The sequence below is a fragment of the Mustelus asterias genome, chromosome 22 (assembly GCF_964213995.1).
Source record: "Mustelus asterias chromosome 22, sMusAst1.hap1.1, whole genome shotgun sequence".
Classification (NCBI taxonomy): Eukaryota; Metazoa; Chordata; class Chondrichthyes; order Carcharhiniformes; family Triakidae; genus Mustelus; species Mustelus asterias.
The window spans coordinates 75,328,463-75,351,500 of NC_135822.1; the positions used below are offsets into that span (position 1 = coordinate 75,328,463).

The window sequence follows — 23,038 nt, forward strand, 5'->3', positions numbered from 1 at the left end:
GATGGTACACAAAGTGCCATGGAAAACCTCCACTGTGATCAAACAAAATCTGACACTGGTGCACATGGGATATATTAAGCCATGTGTCCCAAAGATTGGTAAAAGATGTATGTTTTAGGAGTGTTTTATAGGAGGAAAGAGAGGAGGAAAGCTGGTTGAGGGAGCAAATTCCAGAACTTAGGATCCAGACAGCTGAAGGCACAGCCACCTGTGGTAGAGCAGTTAAAATTGTGGACAATTTGTGCTAAAGGTCAGAATTGGAGAAGCACAGATATATTTCAGAGGCTTGTAGGACTGGAGGAGGTTACAGAGATAGGGATGGGCAGGAGCAATAGAACATAGAACAGTACAACACAAAGAACAGACCCTTCGGCCCACCATGTTGTGCTGAACATAATACCAAATTCAACATCTCCCTCCTGCCTGCCCTTGGTCCATATCCCTTTATTCCTTGCATTTTCATGTGCTTATCTAAAAGCCCCTTAAATGCCCCTATCGTATCTGCCTCCACCACCAACCCCGGCAACGCATTCCAGACACTTACCATTCTCTGTGTAAAAAAACGTGCCCCTCACATCACCTTTAAACTTTCCTCCTCTCACCTTAAGTGCATGTCCCTAGTATTAGACATTTCAACTCTGGGAAAAAGATTCTGACTGTCAACCTTATCTACACCTCTCATAATTTTATACCTCAGCCTCCGCCACTCCAGAAAAAACATCTCTAGTTTGTCCAGCCTCTCCTTATAGCTCATACCCTCTAATTCAGGCACCTGGTAAATCTCTTCTGCACCCTCTCCAAAGTCTCCACATGCTTCCTGCAATGTGGCGACCAGAATTGAATACAATACTCCAAGGGTGGCCTCACCAAAGTTTTGTAAAGCTGCAACATGACATCCTGACTCTTGTACTCAATGCCCCGACCAATAAAGGCAAGCATGCCATAAGCCTTCTTTACCACCCTAACTACTTGTGTGGCCACTTTCAAGGAGCTATGGACTTGAACCTCAAGATCCCTCAGCAATAGATGGGTTTTAACATGAACAAAGAACAAAGAAAATTATAGCACAGGAACAGGCCCTTCGGCCCTCCAAGCCAGCACCGAACATGCTGCCCAACTTAACTAAAACCCCCTACCCTTCCGGGGACTATATCCCTCTGTTCCCATCCTATTCATGTATTTGTCAAGACGCCCCTTAAGAACCACTACCATATCCGCTCCCCTGGCAACGAGTTCCAGGCACCCACCATTCTCTGGGTAAAACATCTGCCTCGTACATCTCCTTTAAACCTTGCCCCTCGCACCTTAAAGTTGTGCCCCCTAGTAATTGACTCTTGCATCTGGGAAAAAGCTTCTGACTATCCATTCTGTCCATGCCTCTCATAATCTTGTAGATTTCTATCAGGTAGCCTCTCAACGTCTGTCGTTCCAGTGAGAACAAACCAAGTTTCTCCAACCTCTCCTCATAGCTAATGCCCTCCATACCAGGCAACATTCTGTACCCTCTCTAAAGCCTCCACATCCTTCTGGTAATGTGGCAACCAGAATTGAACACTATATTCCAAGTGCGGCGTAACTAAGGTTCTATAAAGCTGCAACATGACTTGCCAATTTTTAAACTCAATGCCCCGGCCGATGAAAGTAAGCATGCCATATGCCTTCTTGACTACCTTCTCCACCTGCATTGCCACTTTCACTGACCTGTGTACCTGTACACCGAGATCCCTTTGTCTATCAATACTCTTAAGGGTTCTGTCATTTACTGTATATTTTCTATCTGTATTAGACCTTCCAAAATGCATTACCTCACATTTGTCCGGATTAAACTTCAGCTGCCATCTCTCCGCCCAAGTCTCCAACCAATCTATATCTTGCTGTACCCTCTGATGGTCCTCATTGCTATCCGCAAATCCACCAACCTTTGTGTCGTCCGCAAACTTACTAATCAATCCAGTTACATTTTCCTCCGAATCATTTATATATATTACAAACAGCAAAGGTCCCAACATGAGAATGGCAAATTGAAAATCATGGCATTGCCAGGCCAGGAACCAGTGTGGTTTCTATGGTTGAAGGGTTCAGAAAGAAAGGACCTTTATGCAACATTTTTAAAAGTTATTTTAAAGGATGCGGTGTCACTGCTGGGCCAGCATTTTTATTGTCCATCCCTAATAACATACAAGAGATTTCTTCATTAGTATTTTCTAAGTGACTCACAATTGAGCTTGTCGGGGCAAGATTTGAACCTAAGGTCCTTAGTTACTAGCCCAGTCCCATCGCCACTTACTTCTAGAGTATTCCTGTATTGTACATGAGCCTTTACCAGCTGCGAGGTATCAGGTATACATGACCGTGAGCAAACGTCTGACTAATATTACACCCAGATGTGCTGCTGGTGTTTTTTATTTACAACACTTTTCTCTGAAGCTTTAGCCTACAGCCATGAGCCTGAGAGTTACAGATTAAACACCACATTGAGGTGTTTGTACTCTGAAATGCAGAGGGCCCAGAATCACAATGACAGGAGCAACTTGGCAGAGCAAAAATCCTTGCTCCTGTCTGACTTCTGAAAGGAGAGACAATTTTAAAGCTGAGCAGTTTTTACAGCCAAAATTAGACAGAATACATTTTCTAGCTTTCGTGTCACTCATCTGCTTTATCTGTTTAAACCCTAAAACCAGTCATCAAATTGAAGGCTCTTACAAAGTGTGCAGAGGACGTTGAAGGTCTGCAAAGGGATATAGATAGTCTAAGTGAGTGGGAAATGGTCTGGCAGATGGAGTACAATGTTGGTAAATGTGAGGTCATCCATTTTGGTAGGAATAACAGCAAGATGGACTATTATTTAAATGGTAAAAACTTGCAGCATGCTGCTGTGCAGAGGGACCTGGGCGTCCTTGTGCAGGAATCTCAAGGAGTTGGTTTGCAGGTGCAGCAGGTAATTAAGAAGGCAAATGGAATTTTGTCCTTCATTGCTGGAGGGATGGAGTTTAAAAACAGCGAGATTATGTTGCAGCTGTATAAGGTGCTGGTGAGGCCACACCTGGAGTACTGTGTACAGTTTTGGTCTCCTTATTTGAGAAAGGATATAGTGGCACTGGAGGGGGTGCAGCGGAGATTCACGAGATTGATTTCAGAGTTGAGAGGGTTGGCTTATGAGGAGAGACTGAGTAGACTGGGGCTATACTCAGTGGACTTCAGAAGAATGAGTGGAGATCTAATAGAAACATATAAGATGATGAAGGGAATAGATAAGATAGAAGCAGGGAAGTCGTTTCCACTGGCGGGTGAAACTAGAACTAGGGGGCATAGCCTCAAAGTAAGGGGAAGCAGATTTAGGACTGACTTGAGGAGGAAGCTCTTCACACAAAGGGTTGTGAATTTGTGGAATTCCCTGCCCAGTGAAGCAGTTGAGGCTACCTCATTGAATGTTTTTAAGGCAAGGATAGATAAACTTTTGAATGGTTATGGTGTGCGGGCGGGTAAGTGGAGCTGAGTTCACAAAAAGATCAGCCATGATCTTATTGAATGGCGGAGCAGGCTCGAGGGGTCAGATGGCCAACTCCTGCTCCTAGTTCTTGTGTTCTTCCAGAACAGAAAGAGGCCATTTGAACTATCGTGTTGGTACTGACTTTTTAAGACTCCCCATTCTTTCCTCATGGTCCTGCAACAATTCTTTATAAGTAAGTTTAAGTTCAAGTTTAAAACAATGCAGAGTAATAGATTTCAGAATCCAGAGGAAGAAAGGTTGGAAGCTCAGAGTTCTGTCACCCCGTTTTGGGTAAATGTATTTTTTTTAATGATTCTTGGAATACAAGGATCTCTGGCAAGGTCAACATTTACTATCCATGAAACTGCCCGAACAAGGTGGTGGTGTACCTCTGATTTGATCGACTGTAGTGTTCTGATACACTGCAGTGACTTGCGCAGTCACTTCAGAGGACAATTACAGTGGTTACATGTAGCTTCAGACTGATCACAGATAGCAGGGTACCTTCACTAAAGAATATAGTGAACTAGTTGAGCAGAAAGCAGAATTTCAGAATGAGGAAGTTCTTTAATGATAATATTGTACAATATCATCCCTGTGATGACTTCAGCCAGGCTAATGAGGTTGGCTTGCTAGAGTATGAACTACCTGATGAGTCCTGATTGGTGGTTAAATCAGGGAGCCTCCTGCTCCCTATTTAAAGCAGGTGTCAGACTCTCAGCCTGCGTTCAGCAGGGAGCAACTGGAGAGCTGGCTGGGTACAGATGTATGGTGTAAATAAAGTAACTTGGTGACTGGACTTTTTTGCCTCTGTGGAGTTATTACAGTCCCATCCAGAGACAATCCACACTCTGGACAATCCTTTATTCAAATATCTCCCATGTACGACTTTCAGTTTTAACTCTGCCCAGAACAGTTCGTATTGGTTTTCAGTGATAATGTGTTCTTAACAGAACATTATATCTCATGGGAGCAATAAAGCTAAAAATAGATTGACGGTTTCTTGCAATGTTTTACTGGTTTTGCTTTTATTGACAGTAAAATCCCAAACACATCTTGCAAATGTGTACTTTATAATTCCCCTACTGAGACCAAACACGGAGAAACTCTCCCAGTTTACTTTTGAACTTAGATGAACATCGACCAGGTGAAAGGAAAATGGGAAAAACAATACCTTATCCCAGTGGAACCACAGACATTTACAGTATAGGGGCAGGCCATTTGGCCCATTATGTCTGTGCCAGAACCTTGTCAGAGCAATGTGACCATCGTGCTCTCTCCCTACTGTATCAATCCCAAACTAATCTCACAGTCCAGCTCTATCTGTATACTTTCTTTCAAAAATGCTGCCATAACTGTCTCAATCATTCCCCAAGGCTAAACATGATCCAACATCCCTTTATGTCGTGAACTTTTCCTCATCCCCCAAATTTCCTTTCTATCAATTTTACATTTATGACCCCTCATCATTAGTGAGATGCTAGACCTTGCCCCATTTGCTCTCTCAGACAACAGTACAGGATTCTAAGTCAGTATTGCAAGAAGAGTAGACAAGGTTTTTCCAGTGGCCAGGCCAATTTTTATCCCTCACCAACATCGCTGAAAGATTTATTTTCTAGACATTATCAAATTGCTTTTTGTTGGACCTCCCAGATTTCCCATGTTATAACGCTTCCACAGAATTTTATTTGTTGTAAATCACTTTGGGACATCCGGAGGTTGTATAAATTCCTTCTTTCACTTGCCTACAGATGCATGTTGGTTAGACCTTGGGTTTCTGTTCTCTTCACATCTGTCTCCCAGCCTCTGCTCACCTACTTTTCAACCTTTTTGAAAGGCAATAATCGATGAAGCCTTTTGTCCCCTCTCCTCATTTTGTGATGCTGTCCTTTACTCCTCACCATCCTTTTGCAATTTTCTTCCCTAACATTTTCTGAGTTTGCCAGTGAGTGAGAATAACTATGCACAGAATTACCCCAAACATACAGCAAAAAACTGGTGTTTTGAATGAAATAATTAAGCTTCACTTTAGCTTCCTCCTGTCCCTCTTCATCTCACTGTATCAGCATATCCTTCTGTTCTTTTCTTTCTCATGTGTTTATCCTGCTTCCATTATTTGCCTAATCTATTCCATGTATTCGAGAGGTTTATCTTGAATTCCCTATTGAATCTATTGGTGACTGGCTTATATAATCTAGTATTGCCTCAGCCAGAAGTGGAAACATCTCTCTATGTCTCCGTCAAATCCATCAAAACAGTAGTCAAATTGTCAACCAGGGAGTGAAAAGTTAGTTTGCCACATAATCAGGTTGGGTGAGGTGCAGAGTCACAAGAAGGGACGTTGAGTTTGGTCCAGGGCAATAGTGGGGATGGGGTGGGTGGAGGGCGAACTTGAAGAATTAGGTGATGAAGTCTCCAGCAATTGCAACCCTTATGATTGGAGGAGATGTTACCAATAATGACTCAGGAAGCCCGACGGGAAAGGAACATAGTTCATTACAGAATGCAAAGTAAAACCTCTACCGCGGAGTTCACACACTAGTCATTCCTGGGACTACAGACGTATACATAGAACATAGAACAGTACAGCACAGAACAGGCCCTTCGGCCCACGATGTTGTGCCGAGCTTTATCTGAAACCAAGATCAAGCTATCCCACTCCCTATCATCCTGGTGTGCTCCATGTGCCTATCCAATAACCGCTTAAATGTTCCTAAAGTGTCTGACTCCACTATCACTGCAGGCAGTCCATTCCACACCCCAACCACTCTCTGCGTAAAGAACCTACCTCTGATATCCTTCCTGTATCTCCCACCATGAACCCTATCGTTATGCCCCCTTGTAATAGCTCCATCCACCCGAGGAAATAGTCTTTGAACGTTCACTCTATCTATCCCCTTCATCATTTTATAAACCTCTATTAAGTCTCCCCTCAGCCTCCTCCGCTCCAGAGAGAACAGCCCTAGCTCCCTCAACCTTTCCTCATAAGACCTACCCTCCAAACCAGGCAGCATCCTGGTAAATCTCCTCTGCACTCTTTCCAGCGCTTCCACATCCTTCTTATAGTGAGGTGACCAGAACTGCACACAACATTCCAAATGTGGTCTCACCAAGGTCCTGTACAGTTGCAGCATAACCCCACAGCTCTTAAACTCCAACCCCCTGTTAATAAAAGCGAACACACTTTAGGCCTTCTTCACAGCTCTATCCACTTGAGTGGCAACCTTCAGAGATCTGTGGATATGGACCCCACGATCTCTCTGTTCCTCCACAGTCTTCAGAACCCTACCTTTGACCCTGTAATCCACATTTAAATTAGTCCTACCAAAATGAATCACCTCACATTTATCAGGGTTAAACTCCATTTGCCATTTTTCAGCCCAGCCTTGCATCCTATCTATGTCTCTTTGCAGCCTACAACAGCCCTCCACCTCATCCACTACTCCACCAATCTTGGTGTCATCAGCAAATTTACTGATCCACCCTTCAGCCCCCTCCTCTAAGTCATTAATAAAAATCACAAAGAGCAGAGGACCAAGCACTGATCCCTGCGGCACTCCGTTAGCAACCTGCCTCCAGTCCGAAAATTTTCCATCCACCACCACCCTCTGTCTTCGATCAGATAGCCAGTTACCTATCCAATCGGCCAACTTTCCCTCTATCCCACACCTCCTCACCTTCATCCTAAGCCGACCATGGGGGACCTTATCAAACGCCTTACTAAAATCCATGTATATGACATCAACTGCCCTACCTTCATCAACACACTTAGTTACCTCCTCAAAAAATTCAATCAAATTTGTGATGCACAACTTGCCCTTCACGAATCCGTGCTGACTATCCCGGATTAATCCGCATCTTTCTAAATGGTCGTAAATCCCATCCCTAAGGACCTTTTCCATCAATTTACCAACCACCGAAGTAAGACTAACCGGTCTATAATTACCAGGGTCATTTCTATTCCCTTTTTTAAACAGAGGAACAACATTCGCCATTCTCCAGTCCTCTGGCACCATCTCCGTGGACAGTGAGGACCCAAAGATCAAAGCCAAAGGCTCTGCAATCTCATCCCTTGCCTCCCAAAGAATCCTAGGATATATTTCATCAGGCCCAGGGGACTTATCGACCTTCAGTTTATTCAAAACTGCCAGGACATCCTCCCTCCGAACATCTATTTCCTCCAGCCTATTGGCCTGTAACATCTTCTCTTCCTCAAAAACATGGCCCCTCTCCTTGGTGAACACTGAAGAAAAGTATTCATTCATCACCTCGCCTATCTCTACTGACTCCATACACAAGTTCCCACTACTGTCCTTGACCGGCCCTAACCTCACCCTGGTCATATAAAAGAGTCAGACAGTGTGTTCCTGCTGGACAGGCCACTGTCTGTTACCAGGGGAACTCATACTCAATGAGCCCCACAGACAAATCCATCAGTAATTCCCCACCAACCTCGTGGGGCTTATCACATTACCCCTCGGGAACTTCAACCAAACACTATTGTAAAGCAGCAAAATTAAACTCTCAGCATAAAGCAAACAGGCTGCTTTTGGTAAAATTCAATAAGTTTACTTCCACCTGTAATAAAGTATTAAATTCAAACCTGCCTGCCATATTATATGAGATACCAATATTGTTTGTTCAACTCACCATTTTTCACATTATGATGACTCTCAATCAAGGGTCGTAAGGGTGTACAATCTTTATGCAATTCTCAGGTGAATTTGCATGTTAATTAAGTGGAGTTTTGAAGTGACATGAATGAATGATACAAGAAAGATATGACAGTGGACCACCCAATAGGATTTGTAATAAAAAGAACTGGAGCTATTAGGGATTTGATTCTACTCCATGGAGAAGGTAATATCATTGGACTTATTCACTGTGCTGTTGCTAAAGGGCCTGTATGTATATGACCTATTTTATATCAATATGCATCTCTGTCAGGTGCAAACTTTACACAAGTGCCTTGCTTCACCTCCATTTCCCAAATTTGCCCAATCTTTGCAGAAAGTCAAACACAGATGACTTCTTGAAAAGTACCGCAATTTCCAGTCTCATTTCAAGTGTAAGGAGCAGTCAAGTCAAAGAGTGAAATGAGTAAAAAGGTGTTTATAGAACTTTATTGATAACTAGCAGAGAAATACAAAATTATAATATATCTGCTGCTTGACCCATATTACCATTCCGATTTCATTCAGGACCAACTTCTTAAGATTTTGTCTCTTCCATTGATTTTCCAGCTATCAATTCTTCACCGGATTTTGGTTCTTCCTTTGGTTGTCTAGGTATGGTTTCTTCACCAGACTTTGGTTCTTCCTTTGGTTGTCCAGCTATGGTTTCTTCACCAGACTTTGGTTCTTCCTTTGGTTGTCTAGGTATGGTTTCTTCACCAGACTTTGGTTCTTCCTTTGGTTGTCCAGCTATGGTTTCTTCAACAGACTTTGGTTCTTCCTTTGGTTGTCTAGGTATGGGTTTTTCACCAGACTTTGGTTCTTCCTTTGGTTGTCTAGGTATGGGTTTTTCACCAGACTTTGGTTCTTCCTTTGGTTGTCCAGCTTTGGTTTCTTCACCAGACTTTGGTTCTTCCTTTGGTTGTCTAGGTATGGGTTTTTCACCAGACTTTGGTTCTTCCTTTGGTTGTCTAGGTATGGGTTTTTCACCAGACTTTGGTTCTTCCTTTGGTTGTCTAGGTATGGGTTTTTCACCAGACTTTGGTTCTTCCTTTGGTTGTCCAGCTATGGTTTCTTCACCAGACTTTGGTTCTTCCTTTGGTTGTCTAGGTATGGGTTTTTCACCAGACTTTGGTTCTTCCTTTGGTTGTCTAGGTATGGGTTTTTCACCAGACTTTGGTTCTTCCTTTGGTTGTCCAGCTTTGGTTTCTTCACCAGACTTTGGTTCTTCCTTTGGTTGTCTAGGTATGGGTTTTTCACCAGACTTTGGTTCTTCCTTTGGTTGTCTAGGTATGGGTTTTTCACCAGACTTTGGTTCTTCCTTTGGTTGTCCAGGTATGGTTTCTTCACCAGACTTTGGTTCTTCCTTTGGTTGTCTAGGTATGGGTTTTTCACCAGACTTTGGTTCTTCCTTTGGTTGTCCAGGTATGGTTTCTTCACCAGATTTTGACACTTTCTTTGGCAGCGCAGATGTAGGTTCTTCATCATGTTTCAGTCCTTCCTTTGAGTGTCCAGCTATAGTTTCTTCAATCGTTTTGAACCTTTCCTTTTCTTGATCAGCCAATGTGCTCTCAACAGATTTGTGTTTTTCCTTTAAATGAATCCAATCACCAGGTCTCAGTCTTTCCTTCACCTGGTCAATTGTACCCTGTTCTTTTTTTTTCAGCTTAATTTTGGAGAAAGCTAGCAAGCTTTCATCCGTACTTTTACTTGTGGCCGTTGTTTGTTTAGCCTCATTTGATTTCTGCTCATCATTTGAAGAGTCATACCTATTATGTTGAACCTTTGTAAACCTCCTGGAGTTGCTTCTGGTCAATGTGTGAAATGGGATGAACTTGGAAGAGTAATTCTTCGGACAATAGGTGGAGACAGATATGGTTTGCGTGTCACAGAAGGGCACAGTACACATGATGAAGTCTGTCATGTCAAGTTCAAATAAAGGGGAGGGATTTGTGATGACGAATCTGAAGGAGAGGACAACAAGAGTCTTTTAGAATCTGTATAGTAACAGCATGAAACAAAACTATTTAGCTCACTGGCTTTGTGCTGGCTTTTGTTGGAGCTGTACAATTAGTCCCAATCCCTTGCTCCTTCCACGCATTTGTTTCCTTGTAAATTATTTCTCCAATTCCCTTTTAAACGTTTCAGTTGAACTGCTTCTACTGTTCTTATAAGAAGTTCATTCCAGGTCACACGCTGATGCTATCTCAGAACACATTTCTTTGCACCAAGTTTTTAGTTACCCCTCCAAACATCTTCTTTGGCTTGATGTCCATTTTCGTTTTTACATTAAAGCTCCATGAATAATTTTGGGATGTTTTCTGATATTAAAGGTGTCAAACCAATGCTATAGGCTGCTATCTTTCAGGTGAGACCTTAAACTAAAACCCAGTCTTCCCTCTTGGGACAGATTTAAAAGGGTCCCGCGTTACTTTGCAGAACAATTCTTCCCAATGTCCTAGCTAACTTTAATCACTCAGCTAACATCACCAAAGAAATAGGTTAGGTTTGTTACTATATGCAAATCGTTGCTGTGATTCCGACATTACAACAATGACAACCCATCAGTTCAGGAGTGAAACATTTTGGGATGTTCAGGATAGTAAAGATATGTACATTTTTCATTCCTTTTTTTCAAACCAATCCCAGATGTACTGGTGGATCCACACAGCAGACAATTGTGTGTGTAACCAGGGTGAACAACCAGCTAATCTGTTTTTGGTGGAGAGTTGGGGACACAAGAATGTTTGCTAATACATGCAGACATAGGAAATAGGAGCAAGATTTGGCCATTCTGCCCATTGAGCCTGCTCCACCATTCAGTTAGATCATAGCTGCTCTTCTGCCTTTATACCATTTTCTCACACTATCTCCATGTCCCTTGATACCTTACTGTCCAGAAAGATCCCTGACTTGAACATACTCAATGTCTGAAACTCCACAGAGCCTTCGGGTAGAGAATTCCAAAATATTCCAGAAGTGAAGAAGATCCTCCTCAAAGATCAAAGAAAATTACAGCACAGGAACAGGCCCTTCGGCCCTCCAAGCCTGCACCGACCATGCTGCCCGACTTAACTAAACCCCCTACACTTCCGGGGACCATATCCCTCTATTCTCATCCTATTCATGTATTTGTCAAGACGCCCCTTAAAAGTCATTATCGTATCTGCTTCCACTACCTCTCCCAGCAACGAGTTCCAGGCACCCACCACTGTCTGCGTAAAAAATCTGCCTCGTACATCTCCTTTAAACCTTGCCCCTCGCACCTTAAACCTATGCCCCCTAGTAATTGACTCTTCCATTCTGGGAAAAAGCTTGACTATCCACTCAGTCCAAGCCTCTCATAATCTTGTAGACTTCTATCAGGTCGCCCCTCAACCTCCATCGTTCCAGTGAGAACAAACCAAGTTTCTCCAATCTCTCCTCATAGCCGATGCCCTCCATACCAGGCAACATCCTGGTAAATCTTTTCTATACTCTCTCCAAAGCCTCCATATCCTTCTGGTAGCGTGGCGACCAGAATTGAACACTATATTCCAAGTGCGGCCTAACTAAGGTTCTATAAAGCTGCAACATGACTTGTCAATTTTTAAACTCAATGCTCCGGGCGATGAAGGCAAGCATGCCGTATGCCTTCTTGACTACCTTCTCCACCTGCATTGCCACTTTCACTGACTTGTGTACCTGTACACCCAGATCCCTTTGCCTATCAATACTCTTAAGTGTTCTGCTATTTATTGCATATTTCCTATTTGTATTAGACCTTCCAAAATGCATTACCTCATCTCAGACCAAAATGGTCTACCATCCCAAAATGGCATATTATTCCATTAATTATCCATTCTTGTTTAATTCACTGACTGCTCCCTGTTCCTCTTCCGATACTGCTGTGGGGACCAACTGAACAGATGGATGAAGCCCTAATTTCTTTAATGTTTCACCCTGAAGCCATCTCCCACAGCACTGCACTGGTCAGTCCAGGTTATGTTCTCAGGTCCTTGGAGTGAGGCTTGTAAGCCATGAGTGTATCAGCCAGAGCATGTGCCCCACTGCGGTAAGCTGACAGTGCTGTCTCCTGCTCTGGGCTCCACACCTCAGACTATATTGGCCTCAGAGCAGGCACGGAATGATACAGGGCGAAAGGATTAATTTAGGAGGATAGTTTGCACAACCTTGGCTTTTATTGCCTTGAGTATAGATTCGGGTGTTTAATGTGATTAAATGATCTGATAGCTGGAGATAATCTATTGCAAGTCCAAAAGAAACAAGCATGACCTTAAAATTGGAATCAGGTCATTCAGGGATGATGTCAGGAAGCTCTGCTTCACACAGAGGCTGCTGGAAATCTGGGACTCTCTCCCCAAAAGCCTGCTCCTGGGGGTTGACGACAAATTTTAAACCTGAAGTGGGCTGATTTTTGTTGGGGATGAAATCTGATGGGTCGATGGAGATACGACACGAGTCAGCCCTGATCTGATTAAATGGTGGAGCAAACTCAGGGGACTGTGTGGTCCCAATCTATTCCTGTTCCTATGACAGCAAGTGTGGTAGATGTTCATAGATTTGTTCTGGCTATTAAGATGTGATGGTTCTCATTGTGAATACAGAGCCTGGGTGTATCAGCAATGCACAGTATTAGGAAATATTACCGCTTCTTTGACTGCTTCTGTGGGTCTTGCAATCGAAATATTCCAAAGCAAAGTATCCCGTAGACATTCAAAGCTTTGCAGAACAGATCCCCATATGTCCCATGATCCTAGTAAGACAGATAAATCTGTTACAGGAGAAATATACTTTTGAGGTAGCATGAGTAAAGCAGATTCATGTCATGACCTGAGTAAGCAGAGTCATTTTGTAGAGATCAAGTAGCGCAGCCGGCTGGGAGGTATCAAAGGGGAGCCTTTAGCAGGACTTGCGACTAGCGTCCGGCCGATTGCAAGTCTCCCAGGCCTTTTTTTCTGACGTAATCAGCCCGTGCGCCAGAATTCGGCGCAGGCTGAGTACCGTGTGGAAATCTCAATTTCCATATGATTAGCGGGCCCAGGACGGTATTCTCTGGTCCCGCTAGTATCTCCCTCCCCGCCGGGAGGGGTTCCCACCAGCAAGGTTTACAACTGCTCCCCACCAACGGTAGCACAGTGGTTAGCACCGCTGCCTCATCAGCACCAAGGACCTGTGTTCAATTCCCGGCTTAAGTCACTGTCTGTGTCTCCCCGTGTCTGCGTGGGTTTCCTCCGGGTGCTCTGGTTTCCTCTCACAGTCTGAAAGACGTGCTGGTTAGATGCATTGACATGGACAGCGCTGACTAGGGGAATTTTACAGTAACTTCATTGCAGTGTTAATGTAAGCCTTACTTGTGACACTAATAAATAAACTTTAAACTATAAGACCATCAGCTATAGGAGCAGAATTAGGCTTTTCAGCCCATCAAGTCTGCTTTGCTGTTCAATCGTGGCTGATATGATTCTCATCCCCATTTTCCTGCCTTGTCCCCGTAACCCTCGATCCCCTGAATGATCAAGAATTTAGCTATGTTTGTCTTAAAGACACTCAATGACCTGACCTCCACAGCCCTCTGTGGCAATGAGTTCCACAGATTCACCACCCTCTGGCTGAAGAAATTTCTACTCATCTCAGTTTTAAAGGAGTGTCCCTTCACTCTGAGGTTTTGCCCTTGGGTTCCAGTCTCTCCCACGAGTGGAACCATCCTCTCCACGTCCACTCTATCCAGGCCTCTCAGTATTCTGTAAGTTTCAATAAGATTCCTCCTCATCCTTCTAAACTCCAACGAGCACAGACCCAGACTCTTCAACCGCTCCTCATATGACAAACCCTTCATTCCAGGGATCATTCTTGTGAACCTCCTCTGGACCCCCTCCAAGGCCAGCACATCCTTCCTTACGGGACCCAAAACTACTCACAATCTTCCAGATGGGGCCTGGCCAGAGCCTTATAGAGCCTCAGCAGTACATCCCTGTTCTTGTATTCGAGAGAAATGAATGCTAACATTGAAATAGTCTACGCCTCTATTCTTCCTGCCAAAGTGCATAACCTAGGGATTCAGGACCGGCACATTCCTGTAAGGATGAAGGATAAGTATGGCAAGTTTTGGGAACCTTGGATAATGAGAGATATCGTGAGTCCAGTCAAAGAGAAAAAGGAAGCATTTGTCAAAGCTGGGAGGCTGGGAACGAGTGTGGAATACAAAGAAAGTAGAAAGAAACTTAAGCAAGGAGTAAGGAGGGCTAAAAGGGGTCACGAAAAAGCATTGGCCAGCAGGATTAAGGAAAATCCCAAGGCTTTTTATACATATATAAAGAGCAAGAGGATAGCCAGGGAGAGAGTTGGCCCACTCAAGGACAAGGGAGGGAATCTGTGCATGAAGCCAGAGGAAATGGGCGAGGTAGTAAATGAGTACTTTGCGTCAGTATTCACCAAAGAGAAAGACTTGGTGGATGATGAGTCTGGGAAAGGATGTGTGGATAGTTTGAGTCATGTTGAGATCAAGAAGGAGGAGGTATTGGGGTTCTTGAGAAACATTAAGGTAGACAAGTTCCCAGGGCCTGATGGGATATACCCCAGAATACTGAGAGAGGCAAGGGAGGAAATTGCTGGGGCCTTGAGAGAAATCTTTGTATCCTCACTGGCTACAGGGGAGATTCCAGAGGATTGGAGAGTAGCCTATGTTGTTCCTTTGTTTAAGAAAGGTAGCAAGAATAATCCAGGTAATTACAGGCCGGTGAGCCTTACATCAGTGGTAGGGAATTATTGGAGAGGATTCTTCGAGACAGGATTTATTCCCACTTGGAAATAAGTGAACGTATTAGTGAGAGGCAACATGGTTTTGTGAAGGGGAGGTCATGTCTCACTAACTTAATTGAGTTTTTTAACGAAGATGATTGATGAGGGTAGGGCAGTGGATGTTGTCTACATGGACTTCAGTAAGTCCTTTGACAAGGTCCCTCATGGCAGACTGGTACAGAAGGTGAAGTCGCATAGAATCAGAGGTGAGTTGGCAAAGTGGATACAAAACTGGCTCAGTCAAAGAAGACAGAGGGTAGCAGTGGAAGGGTGCGTTTCTGAATGGAGGGTTGTGACAAGTGGTGTTCCTTTGCTGTTTGTAATATATATATAAATGATTTGGAGGAAAATGTAACTAGTTTGATTAGTAAGTTTGCGGACGACACAAAGATTGGTGGATTTGCGGATAGCATTGAGGACCATCAGAGGATACAGCAGGATATAGATCGGTTGGAGACTTGGGCGGAGAGATGGCAGATGGAGCTTAATCCGGACAAATGTGAGGTAATGCATTTTGGAAGGTCTAATACAGATAGGAAATATACAGTAAATGGCAGAACCCTTAAGAGTATTGATAGGCAGCGGGATCTGGGTGTACAGGTACACAGGTCAATGAAAGTGGCAATGCAGGTGGAGAAGGTAGTCATGAAGGCATACGGCATGCTTGCCTTCATCGGCCGGGGCATTGAGTTTAAAAATTGACAAGTCATGTTGCAGCTTTATAGAACCTTAGTTAGACCGCACTTGGAATGTAGTGTTCAATTCTGGTCGCCACACTACCAGAAGGATGTGGAGGCTTTGGAGAGCGTGCAGAAAAGATTTACCAGGATGTTGCCTGGTATGGAGGACATTAGCTATGAGGAGAGGTTGGAGAAACTTGGTTTGTTCTAACTGGAACGACGGAGGTTGAGGGGCGACCTGATAGAAGTCTACAAGATTATGAGAGGCATGGACAGAGTGGATAGTCAGAAGCTTTTTCCCAGAGTGGAAGAGTCAATTACGGGGGGGCACAGGTTTAAGGGGCAAGGTTTAAAGGAGATGTACGAGGCAGATTTTTTACACAGAGAGTGGTGGGTGCCTGGAACCCGTTGCTGGGGGAGGTAGTGGAAGTGGATATGGCAGTGACTTTTAAGGGGCGTCTTGACAAATACATGAATAGGATGGGAATAGAGGGATATGGTCCCTGGAAGGGTAGGGGGTTTTAGTTCAGTCGGGCAGCATGGTCGGTGCAGACTTGGAGGCCGAAGGGCCTGTTCCTGTGCTGTAATTTTCTTTGTTCTTTGTTCTCACACTTACCCACATTGTATTCCATTTGCCACTACTTTGCCCACTCACCTAACCTGTCCAAGTCAATCTGCAGCCTTCCAACTTCCTCAACATTACCTGTCCTTCTACATAGCTTTGTATCATCCGCAAATTTAGCAACCATGCCCTCAGTTCCATCTTCCAGATCATTAATGTATATTGTGAAAAGTTGTGGTCCCAACACTGACCCCTGTGGAACACCACTCGTCACCAGTTGCCATCCTGAAAAGGACCCCCTTATCCCCACTCTCTGCCTTCTGTCTGTCAGCCAATCCTCTATCCATGCCGGTACCTTGCCTCTAACATCATTGGCTCTTAGCTTATTTAGCAGCCTCCTGTAAACCACCTTGTCAAAGACTTCCTGGAAATCCAAATAAATCACATCCACTGGCTCTCCTTTGTCTAATTTTTCGTTACCTCCTCAAAGAATTCTAACAGATTTGTCAGACATGACCTCCCTTTGATGAAGCCGTGCTGACTCATTTTTACTTTACCACGCCAATCCAAGTACTCCGCAATTTCATCCTTAATAATGGACTCTTAAGATCTTAAGAACATAACATAAGAACTAGCAGGAGTCGGCCATCTGGCCCCTCGAGCCTGCTCCGCCATTCAATAAGATCATGGCTGATCTTTTTGTGGACTCAGCTCCACTTACCCGCCCGCTCACCATAACCCTTAATTCCTTTACTGTTCAAAAATTTATCTATCCTTGCCTTAAAAACATTCAATGAGGGAGCCTCAACTGTTTCACTGGGCAGGGAATTCCACAGATTTACAATCCTTTGTGTGAAGAAGTTCCTCCTCAACTCAGTCCTAAATCTGCTTCCCCTTATTTTGAAGCTATGCCCCCTCGTTCTAGTTTCACCCGCCAGTGGAAATAACTTCCCTGCTTCTATCTTATCTATTCCCTTTATAATCTTTTATGTTTCTATAAGATCTCCCCTCATTCTTCTGAATTCCAATGAGTATAGCCCCAGTCTACTCAGTCTCTCCTCATAAGCCAACCCTCTCAACTCCAAAATCAATCTCGTGAATCTCGGCTGCACCCCCTCCTGTGCCATTATATCCTTTCTCAAATAAGGAGACCAAAACTGTACACAGTACTCCAGGTGTGGCCTCACCAGCACCTTATACAGCTGCAATATAACCTCACTGTTTTTAAACTCCATCCATCTAGCAATGAAGGACAAAATTCCATTTGCCTTCTTAATTACCTGCTGCACCTGCAAACCAACTCCTTGAGATTCTTGCACAAGGACACCCAAGTCCCTCTGCACAGCAGCATGCTACAATTTTTTACCATTTAAATAATAGTCCATTTTGCTGTTATTCCGAACAAAATGGATGACCTCACATTTACCAACATTGTACTCCATCTGCTAGACCCTCGCCCACTCACTTAGACTATCTATATCCCTTTGCAGACTTTCAGCATCCTCTGCACACTTTGCTCTTCCACCCATCTTAGTGTCATCTGCGCATTTTGACACACTACACATTGATCCCTAACTCCAAATCATCTATGTGTAAGTCGTAAACAATTGCGGTCCCAACACTGATCCCTCATCACACCACTCGTCACTGATCACCAACCAGAAAAACACCCATTCACCCCCACTCTTTGCCTTCTGTTAGTTAATCAATCCTCTATCCACGCTAATACATTACCCATAACACCGTGCATCTTTATCTTATGCAGCAGTCTTTGGTGCGGCACCTTGTCAAATGCCTTCTGGAAATCCAGATACACCACATCCACAGGTTCCCCATTGTCCACTGCACATGTAATGTTCTCAAAGAATTCCACCAAATTAGTCAAACATGACCTGCCCTTCATGAACCTATGCTGCATCTTGCCAATGGGACAATTTATACCCAGATGTCTCATTATTTCTCCCTTGATGATAGGTTCAAGCATTTTCCCTACTACAGACGTTAAGCTAACCGGCCTATAGCTACCTGCCTTTTGTCTACCTCCTTTTTCAAACCGTGGCGTCACATTTGCTGTTTTCCAATCTGCGGGAACCACCCCAGAGTCCAGCGAATTTTGGTAAATTACCACTAGCGCATTTGCTATTTCTCCATCCATCCCTTTTAGTACCCTGGGATGCATTCCATCAGGACCAGGACCCCGTCATCTTACCCTGTGATGACCCCGCAGTTGGGGGACAGAGGCCATTGAGGCCCCTCCTAGGAGGTCAGGGGCGGGGTGTGCCCCTTGGGCAGTGCATGTAGAATCACCAGCACCAATGCACCTCTTCCAGATGAGCTCAACACATTCTATGCCTGTTTTGAGTAAGAGGTCAGTGAGAGCATGCCTTCTGCCCCAGAAGCCTCAGCCGAACCCGTATCTGAGGTCACCATCGCAGTCGTCAGATCAGCCTTCTTGAAAGTCATTCCACGGAAAGTGACTGGCCCGGATGGGGTACCAGGACAAGCACTCAGATCCTGCCCGGACCAGCTGGTGGGGATATTCGCAGACATGTTTAACCTCTCTTTACAACAATCTGAGATCCCTATCAGCTTCAAGAAGACAACCATCATCCCTGTACCAAAGAAAAGCCAGGCAGCGTGCCTTAATGACTATCGTCCCGTGGCTCTGACATTCATCATTATGAGGTGCTTTGAAAGGTTAGTCCTGGCACGAATCAATTCCAGCCTCCCGGATTGCCTGGATCTACTGCAGTTGGCTTATCACCATAACAGGTCCACAGCAGACGCCATCTCCCTGGCCCTACACTCAACCCTGGAACACCTAGATAAGAAAGACACCTATGTCAGACTCCTATTTATTGATTACAGCTTAGCCTTGAACACCATTATTCCTACAAAACTCATCTCCAAACTCCATGGCCTGGGGCTCGGCTCCTCCCTCTGCAACTAGATCCTAGACTTCCTAACCCACAGACCGCAGTCAGTAAGGATAGGAAACAACACCTCCTCCACGATCATCCTCAACACCAGAACCCCACAATGCTGTGTCCTCAGCCCCTTACTATACTGCTTATACACTCATGACTGTGTGGCCAAATTCCCCTCCAACTTGATTTTTAAGTTTGCTGATGACACCACTGTAGTGGATTGGATCTCAAACAATGATGTATCTGACCACAGTTCACCGATTAGCTTACATGCATTATGTACTTCCTGTGAACATTAGAGTGAAAAATAGGTCTTTTAAGATTGTTTTATCCTTTCAGATCTATACATATCGATAAATGCATATTTGAGGTGATGTGTATTATTGTTCATCTTTTCTTGTTTAATAAATGTTTTATTCTTTTATGATTCTGTTCACTAGCTATCCTCCGCGTTTTGAACCAAAATATAAAAGTTAGAATCTATGAAGCGGGATTCCACCATGGGATCTGACTCATCCAGTAGTAACATCAGCTGGGATGATGATAAGATCCTTCTGCACCACCAGGTTATGCAATCTCTCTCCATTTAAATAGTATACCACTTTCCTACTCTTTCTGCCAGTGTGGACCAGTTCACATTTTCCCACGTTATACTCCATCTGTCAATTTTGTTCCATTCACTGAACCTGTCCATATCCTTTGCGAACACTCTGCTTCCTCTTGTCACAATTTACTTTCCTATGTATCTTGGTGTGGTCCTCAAATTCATTTCTTCAAGTTATTGATTGAGATTGATTTGGTTGCAATGAATTCTATGAATTTTTTGCCAATCACTGTTACTAGTTCTGATGAATGAGCACCACTTTGATGCTACCTTGAGATACCAGGTGAGCTGTGTTTGAATCTTTGGACCCAGCATCTAGTTAAAGTTTGTTTATTAGTCACAACTAGATGTACATTAACACTGCAACGAAGTTACTGTGAAAATCCCTGGGTTGCCACACTCCGACGCTTGTTCGGGTACACTGAGGGAGAATTTAGCATGGCCAATGCACCTAACCAGCACGTCTTTCAGACTGTGGGGGGAAACCGGAGCGCCCGGAGGAAACCCACGCAGACATGGGGAGAACGTGCAGACTCCACACAGACAGTGCCCCAAGCCAGTAATCGAACCAGGTCCCTGGCGCTGTGAGGCAGCAGTGCTAACCACTGTGCCACCGTGTCCAGAGACAGATAATCAGACATTGCATAACCCAGTGGTGCAGAGGGATGTTATTACAATCCCAGCTGATGTTACGACTGGACAAGTCAGATCCCAGGGTGGAACCTGGATTGATAGATCTTAACTTTTATTTTTTTGCTTAAAAACATGAAATAGCGAGTGAACAGAGTCGCAGGAGCCAGCTAGTGAACAGGTTGAGAGCCATGATATCTTCGCTTCAAACCGGCACAAATTAAAAGATTCAGGTGGTGAAGGCAGCAAGCAAAGGCTCAATCCCTGTCTACAAAGCACTGCCATGAAAGTTCACCTACTACAAACTCTGCAAAACGCTCGTCACACAGGGTGATGCGTGCCAGCTTGCATCGGTTCCGGTACACTACTTTGTCCTGGGCATGGATGCTACCCCTCAAGGCATCCTCGTCAGCTAACTGCTCCTCGAGCTCTGGGCTTCCGCCCCCCGTAACCAGGGTGCGTATCAGCATCAGGATGTTGTCGTTGAAATATGTCTGGAGAGGGAGAGCAAGAACATTCAGTTGGTTTTGAAACAATCAGCTGCGGAATTAGGTGAAATCATGCTGATATATTATGAAGCACATCTATCCCAATGTCAGCACCCCACCTTCTTCCCTTGTAAGCTTCAACTCCAAAACTCTGCTATTAACTCACACCAAGTCCCATTCTCTATTTACACCTGCTATCATAGAATCTTACAGCGTAGAGGAGGCCAGTCTGATCCACACTGACACACGAGAAACACCTGAACTCCCACCTCATCCCATCTACCAGCACTTGGCCCGTCGCCTTCAATGTTAGGACGTACCAAGTACTTTTTAAAGAATGTGAGGTAACCTTTCTCGAAGTAAAAAGGTTTTTCCTCACATTGAAACATAGAAACTAGAAGCAGGAGTACTCCATTCAGCCTACTTTCAGCCTGCTCCGCCATTCACCTTGAAATACCCCCACCAATCCTCCTGCCCCTATGTACTTTGGTTCCCAGTCCAGCAGCACATCAATTTTAAAATTCTCTTCTTGTTCAAATCTCTTCATGGCCTCAGCCCTTTCCAATATATTTGCATTCATCCAGTTCTAGTCTCTTGAGCATGCCCAATTTTAATCACTCTTGCATTGGTGGCTGTGCCTTCAACTACCTGGGCCATAAGTTCTGGCATCCCCCCCTCCTAAATCTCTCTGCTTCTCTATCCATCTCTCTCCTCCTTTAGGATGCTCCTTCAACTTTCCCCTTTGATCAAACTTTTTGTTACCTGTTCAAATTACTCCTTGGCTGGAATTTTACCGGCCCGCCCACCAGGGAAATTGGACTGGGTGAGGGGCGGAGCATGGGAAGGTCCATTGACCTCGGTTTTACAGTTTTGGAACGAGCGAGACCATAAAATCCCAGCATTTAGGTGCCTTGGGCTGCAGGTGTTTTACCAGGTTAGAGACGCTGCAATGAATTCTCTGGCCTTTCACACTGCAGTCCCACTGCCAGAGAGGATGGAGAATTTGGTACTCAGCCAAATCTCTGTTCACTGCCACAGGGCAGGAGAATACTGCTGGCATGAATGGCTGGAAAATTCTGGCCGATGTATAAACGCGGGCGGCACAGACAATAACCCAAGCCGGGAATCGAACCTGGGTCCCTGGCACTGTGAGGCAGCAGTGCTAACCATTGTGCCACCGTGCCACCCCTAGGACCTTGCAGGTCTTCACTGACGTCCCTCTGCTTCTCACAAATCTCTTCCCCCACTTTATTACCTCTGGATAAATATCACCCTCTAGGTCCAATCGATGTAGAAGTAACTAACCGCATTCAGATTTTCCATTTGCTTTCTCATTAACATAATGAGAGCAATCAGGACCTTCAAACCCAGAATAAACTGATTTCATTTCAGTCTGGACACTGAGGTACTTATTCATCCAACTTGATCTTCACTAAGATTCCAGTGGGTTGAAAAATAAAACAATAACTTACTGTGCACATCAAGGAATTCAAAATATTGGATGCAAACACACATCCACTGGCATATGGCTGTGTGAGGTAAAATTCTGTTTCCGGGTCATCACGGTCCTCCTGATCCAAAAAGTGGACATTGGAATCGTGAACTGTAATTAAAAAGGGAGCTGAGAATGGGGCAAAAGCAGTGTTTTGTAGCCATGACACAATAGGAAGTCTAATCACTCTTACAATTTTGCACTGAGCAAATCAGCCAATTTGCACAATTTTTGTTGCCAGCATTTGTTGCCCATCCCTGCCTGTCCTTCAACTGAGTGGTTTGCTCGTCCATTTCGGAGGGCGTTCAAAGGAACCACATTGGTGCAGTCACATGTCGGCCAGACTGGGTAGTTTTTTTACAACGATACCCACAATGCCACCGCATCCCCCAATGAAAGTAAGGAGGTAAATGAACAGATAATCAGTTTTAGGATGTGGTGGCACAGGAGGCGGTTCAGAAGAGGTTCACTAGATTGATTCCGGGTTTGAAGGGCTGTCGCATAAGGAGCAGTTGAGTAGCTTGGGCTTGTGCTCGCTGGAGTATGAAAGACTGAGGGGGGGGGGGATTTGATTGAGGTATATAAAATACTTAACGGGATTGATAAAGTAAATGTTAACCAAATGTTCCCCCTTCTAGAACAGTCTTGGACAAGAGGTCATCATTGTAGAGTAAGAGGGAGGAGGTTCAAG

At 44.4% G+C, this 23,038-nt stretch overlaps 1 protein-coding gene across 1 annotated transcript in view; it reads right to left on the bottom strand.

Moving 5' to 3' along the window:
- Positions 1 to 8,600: 8,600 nt before the first annotated feature.
- LOC144509731 (calcium-activated potassium channel subunit alpha-1-like) overlaps positions 8,601 to 23,038 on the bottom strand; it is a 156,329-nt gene continuing 141,891 nt past the window's right edge. The window contains exons 26-29 of the mRNA XM_078238510.1: positions 22,328 to 22,458; positions 20,667 to 20,861; positions 12,813 to 12,919; positions 8,601 to 10,127 (exon numbers count right to left, since the gene is read on the bottom strand). Of these exons, the coding sequence (XP_078094636.1) occupies positions 8,702 to 10,127; positions 12,813 to 12,919; positions 20,667 to 20,861; positions 22,328 to 22,458 (1,859 nt within the window). The 3' untranslated portion in view covers positions 8,601 to 8,701. The remainder of the gene's footprint in view (positions 10,128 to 12,812; positions 12,920 to 20,666; positions 20,862 to 22,327; positions 22,459 to 23,038) is intronic.